At 44.5% G+C, this 19,408-nt stretch overlaps 1 protein-coding gene across 6 annotated transcripts in view; it reads right to left on the bottom strand.

Annotated features, from left to right (window-relative positions):
- Positions 1-19,408, bottom strand: part of amotl1 (angiomotin like 1) — a 187,524-nt gene that overhangs the window by 13,476 nt on the left and 154,640 nt on the right. For all 6 annotated transcript variants that reach the window (XM_068034020.1, XM_068034019.1, XM_068034016.1 and 3 more), the window contains exons 9-11: positions 17,700-17,890; positions 13,897-14,022; positions 11,507-11,769 (exon numbers count right to left, since the gene is read on the bottom strand). In XM_068034020.1, the coding sequence (XP_067890121.1) occupies positions 11,507-11,769; positions 13,897-14,022; positions 17,700-17,890 (580 nt within the window). The remainder of the gene's footprint in view (positions 1-11,506; positions 11,770-13,896; positions 14,023-17,699; positions 17,891-19,408) is intronic.

Genomic DNA, 19,408 nt, shown 5'->3' with positions numbered 1-19,408 from the left:
ACAAATGGGTAGAGGCCTTCCCCTGTAAATCTGCCACAGCCCTATTCACAACTAAAACCCCAGTAAGGGAGGTGTTCTCCAGGTGGGGACTGCCAGAGATAGTGGAATTCGGTCAAGGATCACATTTCACTGGGCAGGTGATGCAATTTACATTGGCAATATTTGGCATAAAGGGAAAATGGCATGTTGCCCACAAACCTCAATCATCAGGGACAGTGGAATGAATGAACAGAACTTTGAAGGAGAGACTGAGGAAAGTGTTAGAGATAGAAGAGGAATGGAGGGGAGATGAAATTCTCCCACTGGTGCTGATGAACATCAGGGCCGAAACGTCCAAAGCTACGGGGTATTCCCCGCACGAGCTAGTGACCGGACGAAAAATGAGGGTGTCCACTCATCTGTTAATACTGGAGCTATGAGAAAGGATCAGGAAGAAAATTGATAAAGACAAATTCGCGCAGGAATTAACAGAGCAGTTAAAGGAAACCATGCTAAGGACAGCCCGAAACACTGGGAAATGACGCCAAGAGAACAAACTGTGCTTGGAAATGTCTAGAGATCAGGACTGGGATGTGGAAGACCAAGTGATGGTCAGAAACTATATCTGTGTGGGTATGTTTGAGGCCCTTATATAACAAACCCTATCCAATTGTTGACAAGGCTAGTCTAGTCCTAGTCTATGCCGTGCAAATACCCAAATGCATTAAATGGTTCCACATTAACAAGTGCAAATGGTACAAAGGGGAGGGGGGGTGGGTGGAGGTACAGATGAAACAGTCCAAAGCAGAATGCACCATAGTAAGTTTCGTACATGTAGAGTGGTGGGCCAACCCATGTATTTGGGACGATGATGATGGGCCCACACAAGGTGGACCAAGGTGAAGTCAAAGGACTAAGAACCCCAAGACCCCCTGGACCCCACCAGGGCCCTCACTGGCTAGATCCAAGCCGCCTGCCTGGCAGGGGGGTAAATTACCCAACGACATCCCGCCACCTACCCCAATGCCGAATGGCAATCTTTGCCATGATAATAGTGTAAATATGTAAATATAATTAACCTTGTGGCACAGTGTGGCTTTCGTGCAGAGAGATCGACTATTGACATGCTGTTCTCCCTTCGTCAGATACAGGAGAAATGCCGTGAACAACAGATGCCCCTCTACATTGCTTTCATTGATCTCACCAAAGCCTTTGACCTCGTCAGCAGACGTGGTCTCTTCAGACTACTAGAAAAGATCGGATGTCCACCAAAGCTACTAAGTATCATCACCTCATTCCATGACAATATGAAAGGCACAATTCAACATGGTGGCTCCTCATCAGAGCCCTTTCCTATCCTGAGTGGTGTGAAACAGGGCTGTGTTCTCGCACCCACACTTTTTGGGATTTTCTTCTCCCTGCTGCTTTCACATGCGTTCAAATCCTCTGAAGAAGGAATTTTCCTCCACACAAGATCAGGGGGCAGGTTGTTCAACCTTGCCCGTCTAAGAGCGAAGTCCAAAGTACGGAAAGTCCTCATCAGAGAACTCCTCTTTGCTGACGATGCTGCTTTAACATCTCACACTGAAGAATGCCTGCAGAGTCTCATCGACAGGTTTGCGTCTGCCTGCAATGAATTTGGCCTAACCATCAGCCTCAAGAAAACGAACATCATGGGGCAGGATGTCAGAAATGCTCCATCCATCAATATTGGCGACCACGCTCTGGAAGTGGTTCAAGAGTTCACCTACCTAGGCTCAACTATCACCAGTAACCTGTCTCTAGATGCAGAAATCAACAAGCGCATGGGTAAGGCTTCCACTGCTATGTCCAGACTGGCCAAGAGAGTGTGGGAAAATGGCGCACTGACACGGAACACAAAAGTCCGAGTGTATCAGGCCTGTGTCCTCAGTACCTTGCTCTACGGCAGCGAGGCCTGGACAACGTATGCCAGCCAAGAGCGACGTCTCAATTCATTCCATCTTCGCTGCCTTCGGAGAATACTTGGCATCAGGTGGCAGGACTATATCTCCAACACAGAAGTCCTTGAAGCGGCCAACATCCCCAGCTTATACACACTACTGAGTCAGCGGCGCTTGAGATGGCTTGGCCATGTGAGCCGCATGGAAGATGGCAGGATACCCAAAGACACATTGTACAGCGAGCTCGCCACTGGTATCAGACCCACCGGCCGTCCATGTCTCCGTTATAAAGACGTCTGCAAACGCGACATGAAATCGTGTGACATTGATCACAAGTCGTGGGAGTCAGTTGCCAGCGTTCGCCAGAGCTGGCGGGCAGCCATAAAGACAGGGCTAAATTGTGGCGAGTCGAAGAGACTTAGTAGTTGGCAGGAAAAAAGACAGAGGCGCAAGGGGAGAGCCAACTGTGCAACAGCCCCAACAAACAAATTTCTCTGCAGCACCTGTGGAAGAGCCTGTCACTCCAGAATTGGCCTTTATAGCCACTCCAGGCGCTGCTTCACAAACCACTGACCACCTCCAGGCGCGTATCCATTGTCTCTCGAGATAAGGAGGCCCAAAAGAAAGAAGAATTAACCTTGATAAAAGCCTGTAACAGGATTATACCCTCACAGAGAAAAATGTGTTTATTTTGTGTTTTACAGGAGCTGTAAATAAAAAGACCCTTATAGTTATAGGGGTTATGTTGGAATGTTGATGTGCAGTGGGACATGGGGATGTGACTGATGATATGAAAACTTGCTGCCACCCAGAACCTGACCCCACACTACCGGAAACATCCTGACCACGGATAATGGTGGGATGGCAATATCAATGAAATGTTGTAACACGACAGATCGGAAAAGTAGCTGAATCTTGGTATTAGGAGTGGGAAAATGAACTCATTGTTATAATACAAGACCTAGGGGAACCCTTTTGGATAAAGGTTGCTAAGCAATGGAGGCCTAGGACTCGACCGAGAACTAGGGAAAAGCGGGAGGTTGTGCCTCCCATCCTGGTTGGCCATCCAACCCCAGTCCAACTCCTGGCTGGTCTCAGAACTTTACTACAAGGGGCAACAACACCATGCTAATCAACAGTACCAAGGGATACCCTGGACAGGGGATTACTGTAACTTTAACAGGGGGGCAGGTCAGGGGTAGCACTAAGAGTCATAGTGTTCGGTGTGACGGTACCATCAGTTGCCAATGGTGCGTCACCGGACCTGGAAAAGGGAGATCAAAGTTAGAAGGGAAAGGACTAGAGGGGACTATCACAGTACAGGACAATGGACAATTTGTTTTGCCATTACAATTGGTATGACAGGGAAAAGCTGGAACTGTACACCAAAAGGGAAAAATGGTATATTAGGGACAAAAGAGACGGCAATGAGAAAATACGGAACTCGTATGTTGGGGGGTGAATGACACTGCTACTATGTTCAATACAGGAACTTCCCTGGTTAACAGCCTTGATTTGGCTACTATAAAACGAAGAAGTGAGAGTTAAGGAAACAAATGAAGAACAACCTTTGGGATGGGGCCCAAATTCAGGGATGGGAATTAGGACAAGATCAGGTGGACTTGGGGTACCTCCAGTGAATAGTAGACCAATTGGCAATTGAGGCAAAGAAAATTACTGGAGTTATAAAAGAGGGCAGAAACGCACAGAATGATGTCTGTGTAATGTATGGATCTTGGCTGATTAGGCAAGCTAGAGAAAACTTACAACAGATCCACAGAGGAGAAGTGTCCTCTTGAATCACTGATGAGGACTTAAGAAGAGTTACATACGTAACAAAACAATATCACCATGTGTCACCTCAAGGGTTTAATACAGGTATATCCTGTACAAGAGAATTGTGATAATGGTAATAAAACAATGCTTGGACGTGTTATGTATTTCTCTATATTTGCAGCTGGTTCTGAAACATTACCATTATACCAAGTAGAGATCATGGAGTTATAAGAGAAGATATGTTGGTGAAGCATCAGAATACACCACCCTATGTAGTGAATTTGAAAGATTATATGATGGGAATTAGTTTAGAGGGATGTAAAGAAAGAAATGGAAATGTACTGTGCCCCTATCCAGTACAACATGGCCAAGCCACTTGTGGGTTTAAGATAACTGATATAAATTGTATGATGGAGGCAGTAGGGGCATGGTTCACGGGCACACAGGTTGCCGATGTTACGATGGACTGAAGGGCCTGGTACTGTATAACTCTATGACTCTATGTGGGAGAGGGAGAGTATTGTGTTACTACCCGAGAAGTAGAATTTGAATATGGTACAAATACCTTATGTCACATCAATCAAACAACCTCCTGTTTCACACCAGAGGAAATGGTTAAAATAGGTGAACGTAGGCTGGTAAATATCTACTACCACATCACCACTGAAATGAGAATAGAAGATGAGACCTGGGGTCAATTAAAAAGTATGTAGAGAAATTTGGTTTTGATATTCCTTCCCTCCCTGAACATTTGATTAGGTTGCAACAACAGATAGAGCAATCTAGACGAGTGTCTATAAACTGGAACAATAGAACACTGGGGTTCTGAAAGATATACAGAAAATATCAGAGCAAAGTTTGTGGGAAGGAATTTGGAATTTTGTAACTAATGTTGAAATTCATCCTTGGAGTTGCATAATTTCTCATGTTCTTGTTGTTATACAATTGTTTATTGTGCTCTACTTACTATATATACATTGTATGCTGAGGCATCAGAGAAAGGCCAGAAGTATAGCTTAGTTCAAGAGCGGAGAGAACAGCAACAGCTTTTGTGATAATTGTATGTTTAATGCTTTATTTTAGGGTTAGGTAGACTGTGTGCTTCCAACCAATCCTGGATAGTTGAAGACTACGGACTATGGACTGTGAATGACATCCTGATAGCACTCAACTCAGGCTATCAAATGGGGAACCTGAAGGAAGACAACGGGTTAACTACTGTTGGCTGTGCTGATGTCTGCAACTTGTATTAAACAGATCTCCCTGACAAAGTGCTAAAGTCATTAAGTCACAAACAGATCAAGACGGGGCCATCAAAACAGATGGAGATTTGTAGTGTACATGTGACAAAGACAGTATAAATATCAGCTTGACTTTGGGTTCGGGGCCGAAGATCTGCAGATGGACACAGGAAGGGAATGGAGCCTAGTCAGCCAGTTCAGACCTACTTTGCTGACGGAGTGACTACCCAGGAGTGGTTGTTAATCTGTTAATTGTGTATCAATTGTTTGATTATATGCAGCTGAAGGGTGTTAATTGGGGTCTTACATGAGCCCTTATAAGCAGACATTTACTGAGATAGGTTTGAGTGAGGAGCTACATGTCTGTAATCCTTTTATTCTGTGCAATAAATGTGAAACTGAGTAAAGATAGGCTTCACATTATCCTTCCAAAACAAATTTTCTGGAGTTTAACAGTGGTTGTAAGTATATACTTTAGTAAAAGAAAGGAAAGCTAGCTAGAAACAGGGACGCGCGAGGGGAATTTATGGGTAACTAAGTTTGAATTAATGTTTAATAAATCTTCTTCTTTCTTCTTTGGCCTCCATGTCTCGAGAGACAATGGGTAAGCGCCTGGAGGTGGTCAGTGGTTTGTGAAGCAGCGCCTGGAGTGGCGATAAAGGCCAATACTAGTGTGACAGACTCTTCCACAGATGCTGCAGATAAAATTGGTTGTCGGGGCTGTTATACAGTTGGCTCTCGCCTTGCGCTTTTGTCTTTTTTCCTGCCAACTGCTAAGTCTCTTTGACTCGCCACACTTTAGCCCCACCTTTATGGCTGTCCGCCAGCTCTGGCGAACACTGGCAACTGACTCCCACGACTTGTGATCAATGTCACAGGACTTCATGTCGCATTTGCAGACGTCTTTAAAGCGGAGACATGGACGGCCGGTGGGTCTGATACCAGTGACAAGCTCGTTGTATAATGTGTCCTTGGGGATCCTGCCATCTTCCATGCGGCTCACATAGCCAAGCCATCTCAGGCGCCGCTGGCTTAGTAGGGCGTATATGCTGGGGATGTTGGCCGCCTCGAGGACTTCTGTGTTGGAGACATGGTCCTGCCACCTGCTGCCAAGGATTCTCTGGAGGCAGCGAAGATGGAATGAATTGAGACATCGCTCTTGGCTGACATACGTTGTCCAGGCCTCGCTGCCGTAGAGCAAGGTACTGAGGACACACGCTTGATACACTTGGACTTTTGTGTTCCGTGTCAGTGCGCCATTTTCCCACACTCTTAGCCAGTCTGGACATAGCAGTGGAAGCCTTTCCCATGCTCTTGTTGATTTCTGCATCTAGAGACAGGTTACTGGTGATAGTTGAGCCTAGGTAGGTGAACTCTTGAGCCACACCAGCGTGTGGTCGCTGATATTGATAGATGGAGCATTTCTGACATCCTGTCCCATGATGTTCATTTTCTTGAGGCTGACGGTTAGGCCAAATTTGTTGCAGACAGCCGCAATCCTGTCGGAGTCTCTGCAGCTTCAGTGTGGGATGTTAATGCAGCATCGTCAGCAAAGAGGAGTTCCCTGATGAGGACTTTCCGTACTTTGGTCTTCGCTCTTAGACGGGCAAGGTTGAAAAACCTGCCATCTGATCTTGCGTGGAGGAAAATTCCTTCTTCTGAAACTTGAACGTATGTGAGAGCAGCAAGGAGAAGAAAATCCCAAACAGTGTAGGTGCGAGAACATAGCCCTGTTTCATGCCACTCAGGATAGGAAAGGGGTCTGATGAGGCACCGCTATGCTGAATTGAGCCTTTCATATTGTCATAGAATGAGGTGATGATACTTAGTAGCTTTGGTGGACATCCGATCTTTTCTAGTAGTCTGAAGAGACCACGTCTGCTGACGAGGTCAAAGGCTTTGGTGAGATCAATGAAAGCAACGTAGAGGGGCATCTGTAATTCTTGGCATTTCTCCTGTAGCCGGTGAAGGGAGAACAGCATGGTGGATCTCTCTGCTCGAAAGCCACACTGTGCCTCAGGGTAGACATGCTCAGCCAGCTTCTGGAGCCTGTTTAAAGCGACACGAGCAAAGACTTTCCCCACTATGCTGAGCAGGGAGATTCCACGGTAGTTGTTGCAGTCACCACGGTCACCCTTGTTCTTATAGAAGGTGATGATATTGGCATCGCGCATGTCCTGTGGTACTGTTCCTTCATCCCAGCACAGGCAAAGCAGTTCGCAGAGTGCTGAAAGTATAGCAGGCTTAGCAAGCCTGCAATACTTTCAGTTTAATAAATACTACTGAGAGTTAACAACAGTCAGTCTGTTGAGTAGCTCCTTGTTTTGCTCTGATGCATATTCACTGTAATTCTAGGTCACGGACTTGGTGTGGGAGACTGAGAACAAAAAAAAAGACATTGGAAGTAAAGCTCCCTACACTGCAGGCATAGACTGCGTCAGCATCTGAGTCGTCACGAATGGTGCTGAACATACTGCAATCAGTGAACATCCCCAGTTCTGACCTTATAATGGAGGGAAGGTTATTGATGAAGCAGCTGAAGACGGTTCGACCTAGAACACTACCCCCTGAGGAAGTCCTGTAGTGCTTCTGATATGTCTTCCTTTTTCCTCAACCGAGGATTCCCCCCCAGTGGTTGACAGGGCCCTCAATTCCCACACCTCTACCCTCACTCCTTCCCCCCACCCCCACTTCCAGAACAGCGGCAGGGTTCCCTTTGTCCTCACTTTCCACCCCACCAGCCTCCACATACAAAAGGATCATCATCCACCATTTCCGCCACATCCAGCGTGAAGCCACTACCAAATGCATCTTTCCTTCCCTTCCCCTGTCAGCATTCTGAAGGGATCGTTCCCTCCACGCCACCCTCGTCCACTCCGCCAAAACCCCCACCACCTTGTCCCCTTCCCACGACACCTTCTCCTGCAATCGCAGGAGGTGTAATACCTGCCCATTTACCTCCTCTCTCCTCAATACCTAAGGCCCCAAACACTCCTTTCAGGTGAAGCAGTGATTTACTTGTACTTCTTTGAATGTAGTATACTGTATTTGCTGCTCACAATGTGGTCGCCTCTACACTGGGGCGACCAAATGCAGACTGGGTGACTGCTTTGCGGAACATCTCCGCTCAGTCCGTAAGCATAACCCCGAGCATCCGGTTGCTGGCCATTTCAACACCATCCCCCGCCCACCCCTGCTCTCATGCTCACATCTCTGTCCTGGGATTGCTGCAGAGTTCCAGCAAACATCAACGCAAGCTTGAGGAACAGCACCTCATTTACCCATTAGGCATGCTACAGCCTGCCGGACTTAACACCGAGTTCAACAATTTCAGAGCATTACGGGCCTCCCTTTTTATTTTTAGTTATTTTTTCTTTGTTTATTCTATTTTAGTTTGTTTCTACTGTGCCTACCCACTGTTTTTTTTTTAATGTTTGTGCTTGGAGACAGGGTTGTTCATTTTACAGTCAATTGACACCCTCTCTGTACTAACGCTTTGTCTTTCACCACACCATTAGCATACCGTATGCCTTTGTTCCATGACCTTCTGGTCAGTTATTCTCCATGACCTTGCCCTATCAACACCTTCTCTTTTGTTATCTCTTGCCCCACCCCTGCTTTACTTGCATAAAACCTTTTACATTTCTAATATTTGTCAGTTCTGATGCAGGGTCACTGACCTGAAACGTTAACTCTGCTTCTATTTTATTTATTTATTTTATTTAGGGATACAGCACTGTAACAGGCCCTTCGGCCCACTGAGTCTGTGCCGACCAACAACCACCCATTTATACTAACCCTGCAGTAATCCCATATTCCCTACCACCTACCTACACTAGGGGCAATTTACAATGGCCTCCCAATCTGCAGGTCTTTGGATGTGGGAGGAAACCGGAGCACCCGGCGAAAACCCACGCAGTCACAGGGAGAACTTGCAAACTCCGCACAGGCAGTACCCAGAATCGAACCCGGGTCCCTGGAGCTGTGAGGCTGCAGTGCTAACCACTGCGCCACTGTGCCGCATCTCTCCACAGATGCTGCCAGACCTGAATATTTCCAGCATTTCTTGTTTTTATTTCAGATTTCCAGCATTTGCAGTATTTTGCTTTTATTATAACCACAACCATCTTCCTTGGCCAACTGAGGGCAGCCCTGGGCTCAGCTCCCAGAACAGGAACAGCCATTTCGGCAAAGAGGTGCAGAGTGCCCAGCATCAGTGGAACCATATTTCTGTATGATTCACCAGCTTCAGGATAAGGTTTAATAAAGTTATTTCCAGCCAATATGTTTCAGAATTGGACTAACAAAAGACACAATAGATATTTGGTGACACCAAAGACAATGTAACACCTCCAATTGCCTCTGCTATCCAACTCCAGCCAATTGCTTCTCTGAAGGCGGCTGTAGAGGGAAAGGCAGCACCAGAAAAAATATAGGAAAGAAATAAAAATAAATATGAAAACTTAATCAGACTGTTCCTCCAACCTATTATTGTAGTTGTGCCATTTTAAGAAGTCTAGCTGGGAGATAATAGTCCAGTGTTGTTGCTGGGATTTAATTCGTAGGTGTGTGAAAATGTAATGCTACATTCACAGTGAAAAACTCTCAGCAGTATATTTGTAGACTTTAGGAGGGATTTAACTCCTTCCATCTGGAGGATGCTTATCGGATCCCGATGCCATTTTAACGACCTACTAGGTACAGTGTTCGCTTCACTCAGTAAACCCCAAAAGGTAGGTGCTAAAATTATTTTTGTGGGGTCAGGAGCAGCAGGGGCGCTCCTGCAAACTCCACAAGAATAATGTTGGCCACTGCCCCCGTCACCACCACTGCTGCCTCCTAACTAGATAACTGCAGGGTGAAACACAGATACTTACAGTCCTATCACTGGTGTCAGGAGAAACATGAGGTGCCAGATTAAGAATATTGCACGAGCGGCATAGGGGCACAATATTAAAGTATATTTTTCCTACAGCATGCTGGTAGAATAACTAAACAAACATAGTGACGATATTGATTTTGTATCAGTATTTCCCTTTCTCAGTCACAATGAGCATAATACATAGGAACATAGGAGCAGGTGTAGGAATAGGTCATTCAGCCCATCAAACCTGGTCCACCGTTCAGTTAGATCATGGCTGATCATCTACCTCAAAGCACTTTACTGCGCTATCCCCATATCCCTTGATGTCATTAGTATCCAGATATCTATTGATTTCTGTCTTGAACATGCTCAATGTTGGAGTTTCCATAGCCCTCTCAGATAGAGAATTCCAAAGATTCATCACCCTCTGAATGAAGGAAGTTTTGGTAGGAAGAACATGGAGAGACAATATAAAACAAAGAGTACAATTCTAAAGGGGTGCAGGAGCAGAGGGACCTGGGTGCATATGTGCATAAGTCATTGAAGGTGGCAGGACAGGTTGAGCGAGTGGTTAATAAAGCATACAGTATCCTGGGCTTTATTAATAGGGGCTTAGAGTACAAGAGCAAGGTGGTTATTTTGAACTCATATAAGACACTAGCTCGGCCTCAGCTGGAGTATTGCGTCCAGCTCTGGGCGCCGCAATTCAGGTCGGATGTGAGGGCTTTAGAGAGGGTGCAGAAAAGATTCACAAGAATGATTCCAGGGATGAGGAACTTCAGTTATGAAGTTAGATTGGAGAAGATGGGACTGTTTTCCTTGGAGAAGAGATCTGATTTGATAGAGGTATTCAAAATCGTGAGGGGTCTGGACAGAGTAGATAGAGAGAAACTGTTCCCACTGGTGAATAGATCGAGAACGAGAGGGCACAGATTTAAAGTAATTGGTGAAAGAAGCAAGAGTGACATGAGGAAAAACCTTTTCATGTAGCATATGGTTAGGATTTGGAATGCACTGCCTGAGAGTGTGGTGGATGCAGATTCAATTGAGGCATTCAAAAGGGAATTAGACAGTTATACAAAAAGGAAGAATGTGCAGTGTTACAGGGAGAAGGCAGGGGAGTAGCACTAGGTGAAATGCTCATTAGGAGAGCTGGTGCAGACACAATGGGCCAAATGGCCTCCTGCGCTGTGACAATTCTGTGATTCTGAGAAATTCCTCTGCATCTCAGTCTTTAAATGCCTATCCCTTATTCCGAGACTATGTACCCTGGTTCTAGAGTCACCAGCCAGGGGAAACATCCCATCTACATCTACATCTACCATGTCATGCCCTGTAAGAATTTTCTAAGTTCCAATGAGATCACCTCTCATTCTTCGAAACTCTACAGAATACAGGCCCAGTTTCCTCAATCTCTCCTCATATGACAATCCTGCCATCCCAGGGAGTAGTCTGGTGAACCTCCATTGCACTCCCTTTATGGCAAGTATATCCTTCCCTAGATGAGGAGACCAATTGCAGCAAGACATCTTTACTCCTGTACTCAAAACCCCTTGCGATGAAGGCCAACATTTGCCTTCCTAATTGCTTGCTGCACCTGCATGCTAACTTTTAGTCACTCATGAACAAGGACACCCAGGTCCTTTTGGACATCAATGTTTCCCAACCTCATCATTTGAGAAATACCCTGTTTTTCTGTTTATAACTATTAATATGATGCTTACCCACACTTTCTTTCCGGCCCTTTTCCTCCTTTTTTCCTTCTACTATCTGAGAATTGCTCAGGGATCCATGGCGAGAATGCAGTCCAGTACTTCCAGATGTAGAGGAGATTGACCTGCCTGGCCTCAGAGATCCAGGCTCAAGTTTTCCTGGCTCCTTTCGAGAACGATGCTGAAGTACCTTTATCATGGCATCTTTCTCTATTAGCTGCGCATGAAGGTTTTTTATTCTATTGGAGATGCAGTTGAAGCCTGTAACTTCTACCCTGTTGGAAATAAAATCATTTTGTTTATTAAATATTAATCTTTGAAAAGATTCCAGCTCCCACTCATTAATTTCCACGTTCAGCGTGAAGCTGTTTTTTTCCCTTACCCCATCCTCTCCTGAAGCAGTTGAATAGGCACTAAAAACCCACCATTCTTCATCTGAGCCTAGACAGGGAGTGTCAACAGGCTAATTAGCGATCCGGTGCATCACAACTTTCAATTAAAAACCTCTCAGGATAAAAAAAACTTAATTGAGCCACAGAGTCATAGGCCCACCGAGTCCATGCCGGCATTCCATGGAGCTATGCAGTCAGTCCCTCTCCCTGGCTATACTGTGTTCTGGTCACGCTTCTCATATTTTCATTCTTTCACTCCGCATCCAGTTTGTCCTTGCACCTCTATGAAGTGCCTTGGGATGTTCTTTTGAATTAAATTATATACCTTTTTTTAATTCTTTGATGGAACATGATTATCACTGGCCTCGTACCCCATACTGTTTTGCACATTCTTTTGTCCTTTATATTTCACTGCACCTTCTCATTGATGCTCTTTTGTATCTTCTATTTTTTACAAAGCAGTTTTCAGGTCATTTAACATCCGCCCACTGTGATTGGTGTAGTTGGTAGTTATCGCCCTTCTCTTGCTCCATTTTTTCCAACCTCATTAAAATGCCTTTCGTCTTCAGTTCTGATGAAGTGTATACACCGACGATGTCATAGTTTGTGTTAGTGGTTAGCACCGCAGCCTCACAGCTCCAGCGACCCGGGTTCAATTTTGGGTACTGCCTGTGTGGAGTTTGCATGTTCTCCCTGTGTCTGCGTGGGTTTCCTCCGGGTGCTCCAGTTTCCTCCCACATGCCAAAGACTTGCTGGTTGATAGGTTAATTGGCCATTATAAATTGCCCCTAGTATAGGTAGGTGGTAGGGAAATATAGGGGACAGGTGGGGATGTGGTAGGAATATGGAATTAGTGTAGGATTAGTATAAATGGGTGGTTGATGGTCGGCACAGACTCGGTGGGCCGAAGGGCCTGTTTCAGTGCTGTATCTCTAAAACTAAAACTAAAAACTAAAACTAAATGCGGTCTGACCTGCTAAATATTTACAGCACTTTCCTTTTTTCCCCCAGATTTCCAACATTTTCAGTATTTTCCTTTTAATTTTATATAGTTCTGAATTAATATCTGAATTGATCCATCTCCAGCTCTAATAAATCCAAGCTCAAAAATGTGGACCAATCATCAAATCATCACATGATATTCATAATATAGGCAGCTCATCAGGTGAGGCACAGGCTCGCCTAGAATTGTCTGACTTGACTGCAGAATGCATACCCATGATAAAAACAATTTCTCAGAATATTCCATGGGCGAAACTGCAATTTTTTAAAAACCCGTTTAAGCTACCCTGCGGACTGTCTGGGCTCTGTTCCCACTATGCAGTGTGGTCAAAGATATTGCACATACATGAAGGGCCTGTTGCCATGGTGACAAACTGACTTGGTTAGGCATGTACAGTGTGTGCCTCACCTGCCAAAAATATCCCAAGTTGATACTGACTCGTAACAAAATACTGACAGTCGTTTCGAGTTTATTCAACTACAGCCTAAGTTTCATTGATCAAATTAATAAGAAACAGGAAGGCCATTCCACCCATCTTATCTCGTCCTTTCAGAAAACCGAACCGTCCCTGCATCACAGCATTTGACTGTCTCTTAAATAACTTCTTGTTTTTTGCTTCCACAACCCTACCTGTCAGTTAATTTTACTGATCACTAATTCCAGACCCCAGCTTAAATTTGGCTTTTCTGAATTTGAACCTGCGCCTCCTTGTTTTTCTTTCATGCTCAATATCTGTCCTTTCTATACCTCTTTCCTATCATAGATACCTTAATTATGTTCCTGTCAAAATTATTCCACAATAATTTATCAGTGTAGGTAGAATATTCTGTGAATTAATGAAAACTGTTGGGATCATAGCAAAATCCTTTACAATTGTGATTAGCTACTACATTTAATGCACTAATGTTATTTAGCTCCATCACCCAAAAAAAACCTTTTAAATATAATTCTGTATAAGAAGTGGCAAAAGATGCAGTTAGTCATGCATTAGTGAGGGTGAGATGTACCCGTGCTCTGTATCCTGGTATCTCTGATTTGACTGCATTTTCTCCTCTTCCTCCTTCCAGTTTCGTGCTTCCAGTGAACTTTCATTGTAACTGCTATTTGGAGAGTGATTTATTATATTGGTGTCCCTGGTAATAGAAGAAAAAAAATCCTCAGTTTTTCCAGTTCAATTATTCTTTTGCCCGTGTCAATGGTCAGCTGCCTTTCTACATAGAGCATAGAAACATAGTTTCTATATTTGACAGCACAGATGTAATAGAAAAGTTAATTAAATGCACCACTTTAGCTTACATGGAATGCTGGAGACACATCTTATAATGCCAAAAATGAGATATTATCATGTAAAATTGGGTCGGTGTGTAACCATCAGCTGACCGATTTCCTTCTGTTTTGTGTCACCGGCAATGGTGAATTTCAGCCCTCGGGTATATAATAGGGAAAAGACGACTTGTGATTGAGACCATGGAGGATCTGTATCTGGTGTTCACTCCTCTGCCTCTAAGTTTTGGTCAATCATTTAAAAAAGGAAAGGACAGAATTGAGTTTGTTCTCCAATTCTGGAAATAGTCTCTTTCTAAAACATTAACCCATCTGTTCTCTTTGTAGATGTTGAAGTGCCTGCTGTGTATCCAGCAGTTTTTGTTTTGTCTCAGACTTTCACCATCAGCATTTTTTCCCCTTGTAACAGACTGTGGGATTCCACTTATAGCAAGTATAAAACAGTTGATAACTCAGATCTGAATAAATATTCTCGGTACGGGTCTCTTATGTTTGCTTAATAATGTTGAAATGAACTGTTTTGCATATGGTTCTGCTCATTTAACATTTACAGTGTAAGTGAGCTGCAGTTTTAATCTTCAACATCTGCTCTGTAACCACTGGGACACTTCGACAGACAGTGTTTCACATCACAAGATATCAAAACAAAGTTAGAGCAAAAAAGTAAACATCATTCCTTGACATGTGAGCTTTTGGGCAGGAATCCTATGGTCAGACGCTGCAGTGGGATGCACTGCTCATTTGAGCAGCCAAGTCTCATTTACATTCTACCAGTCATAGAGATACAGCACTGAATCAGGCCCTTTGGCCCACCAGGTCTGTGCTGACCAACAACCACCCATTATACTAACCCTTCAGTAATCCCATATTCCCTACCGTTCTCCTACCAATGCTAGGGGCAATTTACAATGGCCAATTTACCTATCAACCTGCAAGTCTTTGGCTGTGGGAGGAAACCGGAGCACCCGGTGAAAACCCACGTGGTCACGGGGAGAACTTGCAAACTCCGCACAGGCAGTACCCAGAATTGAACCCAGGTCGCTGGAGCTGTGAGACTGCGGTGCTGACCACTGTGCCGCCCAACTGCGCCACTGTGCTGTCCATCTGAAACAGGCATCCAAAGGCACAGAGGATCGGGCAACTCTGATGCCAATGATTCTAGGTGGGGAAATTTGAAAAGGTTTCATGAGTAGGAAGGATAACTTGGGGTGGCAATGGCCAAACATTCTTCGTTGCGCCTGGAAACACACTCCTGCTCCGCTTAGTCCAACAAAAAAACTCAAGCACTTCTCTCCGCTTCATGCTTACCAGGTATACTATATGATTATTAGGGGCGGCGCAGTGCTACAGTGGTTAGCACTGCAGCCTCACAGCTCCAGCGACCCAGGTTCGGTTCTGGGTACTGCCTGTGCAGAGTTTGCAAGTTCTCCCTGTGACCACGTGGGTTTCCACCAGGTGCTCTGGTTTCCTCCCACAGCCAAAGACTTGCAGGTTGATAGGTAAATTGGCCATTGTAAATTGCCCCTAGTGTAGGTAGGAGAATGGTGGGGATTTGGTAAGGAATATGGGATTAATGTAGGATTAGCATAAATGGGTGGTTGTTGGTCAGCACAGACTCAATGGGCTGAAGGGCCTGTTTCAGTGCTGTATCTCTCTATAACTCTATGATATAATTTGCATGAGTCTGAACCACATTGTCTATTCAGCCACCAAAAGAAAGTGCAACTAAAATGGTTTCAAAGTGGAAATTAAGTGGTAAATGTCCATTGTAACTCCAATTCTTCTCCCTTTTTGGTTTTCTGTTTATTTTTCCTTGCTGTTGTTTTGCCTCCTTTTAGTTTTTTCTCCTGAAGGAACTGACTCCTGGGCTTATAGGGGTGGGCTAGCACAGAATTTCCCCCAGCTCCATCATGCCCCCGGGTGCTTTTACCAGAGGAGGGATGGAGTGGTGGGGGTGACAGCAGAGCTACCTGTCTGCAAGCAGTGAATCACCAATTGCCGGAGACTGGGATTTTCCAGTGGGCTTCCAGTTGCCCACAGGCGGCAGGGGACTGTGCAGCTGCCCTGGAAGTGGCCTCCCAGTGGCAGACTGGGGTAGAGGGTGGGGGGATGGAAAGACAGTCCAGGCAGGCTTAGTGGCCCTCCCTACCTGCCTGGCTTCAGCAGTCCTACCTCCACAATGGTGGCCAGGCTGCAAAGGCCTTTTTTATTTTAAATTTAAAATAGTTGGAGAGAGGATGCTTCCATTTACCTCCATCTTGCTGCTGCTTCCGAGCTGGAGAGCCTCCTATTGGCCCTCCAGCTTTGCAAGCCCACCACACTCAGGCTATTAATTGGCCAATTTGTGGAAAATCACAGATGAGTGACTGTTCCCCACACAGTGCAGACCCCCATTTGAGCCTGACAGTGGGGTTCTGAAACCTGCAGGCAAAATCCTGCCCCACATTGTAGTATGATTTCACAGGTATAGGTACCTCACTGAAGCAGCATTATTCATGTGTCAGCCTTGATAATGAATATTAGCAAGTTATTCAACCACAAAAGGCATTGCATTTGGGTCCAATTCAATCCTCAAGCAATGTACTTGCAGTAGGGATGCTGAACAACGAAGAGCAGCAAGAACCATAGCCAACTTTTCCCTTCTTAATTCAGGGAACACCAAGGCCAACTGCAGAGTCCCAGCCAAGATTAGCTAATTGAGCACAGACTGGGGATTAAATTAGAACGTTTCTCTTTGGCATTACATAATGGTTAGCCTGTATATGGAATCATTATATTCAACAACTTGCACATTACATTGTTAGGCTGGATCACCTTCGGTGTAAAATACCAGGTACAGCATCATGTGGCTTCTATATTTATCCAAGACACTCTGTGAGCCAATAGAAGATGAGATATGATCAAATTACTACAGTGATTTATCACCCCCAAACATTCACATTTTATATTTTTCAAAAGCAGTAAACTTTGTCTTGTATTTCTCCACAGCTAGTTTTCTTTCCACAATCTCAAACAAACATGCAGATGGCTATGTAGGAAAGCACACAGCAATGCCAATGCATTGTGACATGATGTAACTGTAAGTTATTATACTCCCATCATATCCTTGACAGTCAATTCCAAATTTTAGCCATACTGATAACTGAAGGTGCCAAGTGGAGCCTAAATGCTTCTGTCATGGAGAAAGGGAGAAAGAAAATCAGGAGTAGACAACAAAACACTGCAGCTTCTTCTCAGTCAAGAGCTGAAAGAGAAAAGCTATCCAAGAAGGTAGACATTCTGCGTCCTCGCATGTGGCGAGGTAGCTTATTCACGATAAACATACATGAGAAAATCCCAGGATTTTTTGGTGCAAGATAACTCGCTATGTTTGAGGACATGGAAAAACTGCTCTTTAGTATCAAGAAGCGCTATAATTGACCAGTAATACTCATTATTAAAACTGAAGCATTAGCTGGCATTTTTCTAGTTGGCTGTTCTCAAAATTTGCCCTGCTAGGTGACCCGTCGCATTACTTGATCGTTACCTCTGAGCAGCGGCTGTAGCAGCAGCATCCATGGCAAAGTGCCGCATTGCCCTTTCTTCCAAATACTTCTGCTCCCACTTTGTCATGTCAGCCTCCAGGGCCAGGATTCGTTCTTCCTTTTCCCGTAATAACTCCATCAGTGCTGGTGCATTGTGTTCAGGAACGCTAGCCATTAGAGGTCCGCCATGTCGCTGTGAGGGAAAATAATCGCTGGGAGTAAATCAATCGATACAAAAAATCTGATTAATCAATTTAAGGTACAGTAGAAGAGTTTCACTAACAGAACTGAAAGTTTTTTTGATCTAGCACCAGGTAGTCTAGAGCCTGTAGCCAGTGTCATACCCACATGGATGTCTGGGTGAACTGCCTAAGCAAAGAAGTAATCTGTGCCAATTAATCAATTATAATTCATGCAAATTGCAGGTTATTTATACTTTTTCCTTTTTAAGTCCCCATTTATAGCTCTGATGTTCATACTTCTTTGCTAATCTGGAAGAAGGTTAAGGTCAGCCACAGTCAGACTCCTGCAAACTCACCACCAACAATCTCTCATCTTATTTCCTCAGATCCTGAACACTTCTCTTTCTCTGTCTGTACAGGTAGCTGGGCAACAAACACGAATAGCAGATGTAATGATGTAATCTGGTGTAAGAAATATAATGTCTGGTATGAAGAGGCTGCCGAGTAAGAACTGGAGAACTTGTTTGATTGTGGTAACTGAAAATGTTACTGGAATGGAGTTTGATAGTTATCTGATTTTAGCTGCTTATTTAAATCATTTTCTACTGTATACTGTCTAGTTACGTCTAGATAAACCATTTTTGTTATCCTCCAGAGTTCCTACTGAATCTGGAAATAAGAGGGGTGAAATTCTTCTTTTTGTTAATTGTGGAAAACAACTAGCTGACTCCTGTTTTTGTTGAAAATGGAATTTCACACTTTGAGGCCAGTCGAAGCTGGGGTTAAGATTGAGATTGTCTGAAAGGACGTTCAACTGGACCAGGTGTAAAAAAATAAATTAGGAGACCTGCTGCAGAGCTAGTTATTAAAGATAATGCACAATACTGCACAAAGTTTAATCAAAGTGTTCAGGTCCAGTTATATAGAGGAATGCCCACAGCACTGTTAGAGAGAAGTGTGGCTGTCAGAGTAGCGCCATAATAGACTCGATTGTGAGATTTGGGGAAAGGATTTTCCCTGCGGGCTTCAGGATCCCACTGTCAGGTTCAAATGGAGATCAGAAGCCCGCACTCTGTGAGCAACAGTCAGTCATTCACCTGTAATTTTCCCCGAATTGCCAATTAATTAAGGACGGCAGGCGGGCTCACAAAGCTAGTTTTTTTATGTTTCACGGATGTGGGTATCGCTGGCAAGGCCAGCATTTACATAGAACATACAGCACAGAACAGGCCCTTCGGCCCACAATGTTGTGCCGATCCTTTGTCCTCTGTCAAGGACAATTTAATCTATACCCCATCATTCTCCTTTATCCATATACCTATCCAAAAGCCTTTTGAAAGTCCCTAAAGTTTCTGACTCAACAACTTCCCCGGGCAAGGCATTCCATGCCTCGACCACTCTCTGGGTAAAGAACCTTCCCCTGACATCCCCCTTATATCTCCCACCCTTCACCTTAAATTTATGACCCCTTGTAACGCTTTGCTCCACCCGGGGAAAAAGTTTCTGACTGTCTACCCTATCTATTCCCC

This window comes from Heterodontus francisci, chromosome 6 (genome assembly GCF_036365525.1).
Source record: "Heterodontus francisci isolate sHetFra1 chromosome 6, sHetFra1.hap1, whole genome shotgun sequence".
Classification (NCBI taxonomy): domain Eukaryota; kingdom Metazoa; phylum Chordata; class Chondrichthyes; order Heterodontiformes; family Heterodontidae; genus Heterodontus; species Heterodontus francisci.
The sequence above is the reverse complement of the archived record's forward strand: the minus strand, read 5'-3'. Positions and strand labels throughout refer to the sequence as shown.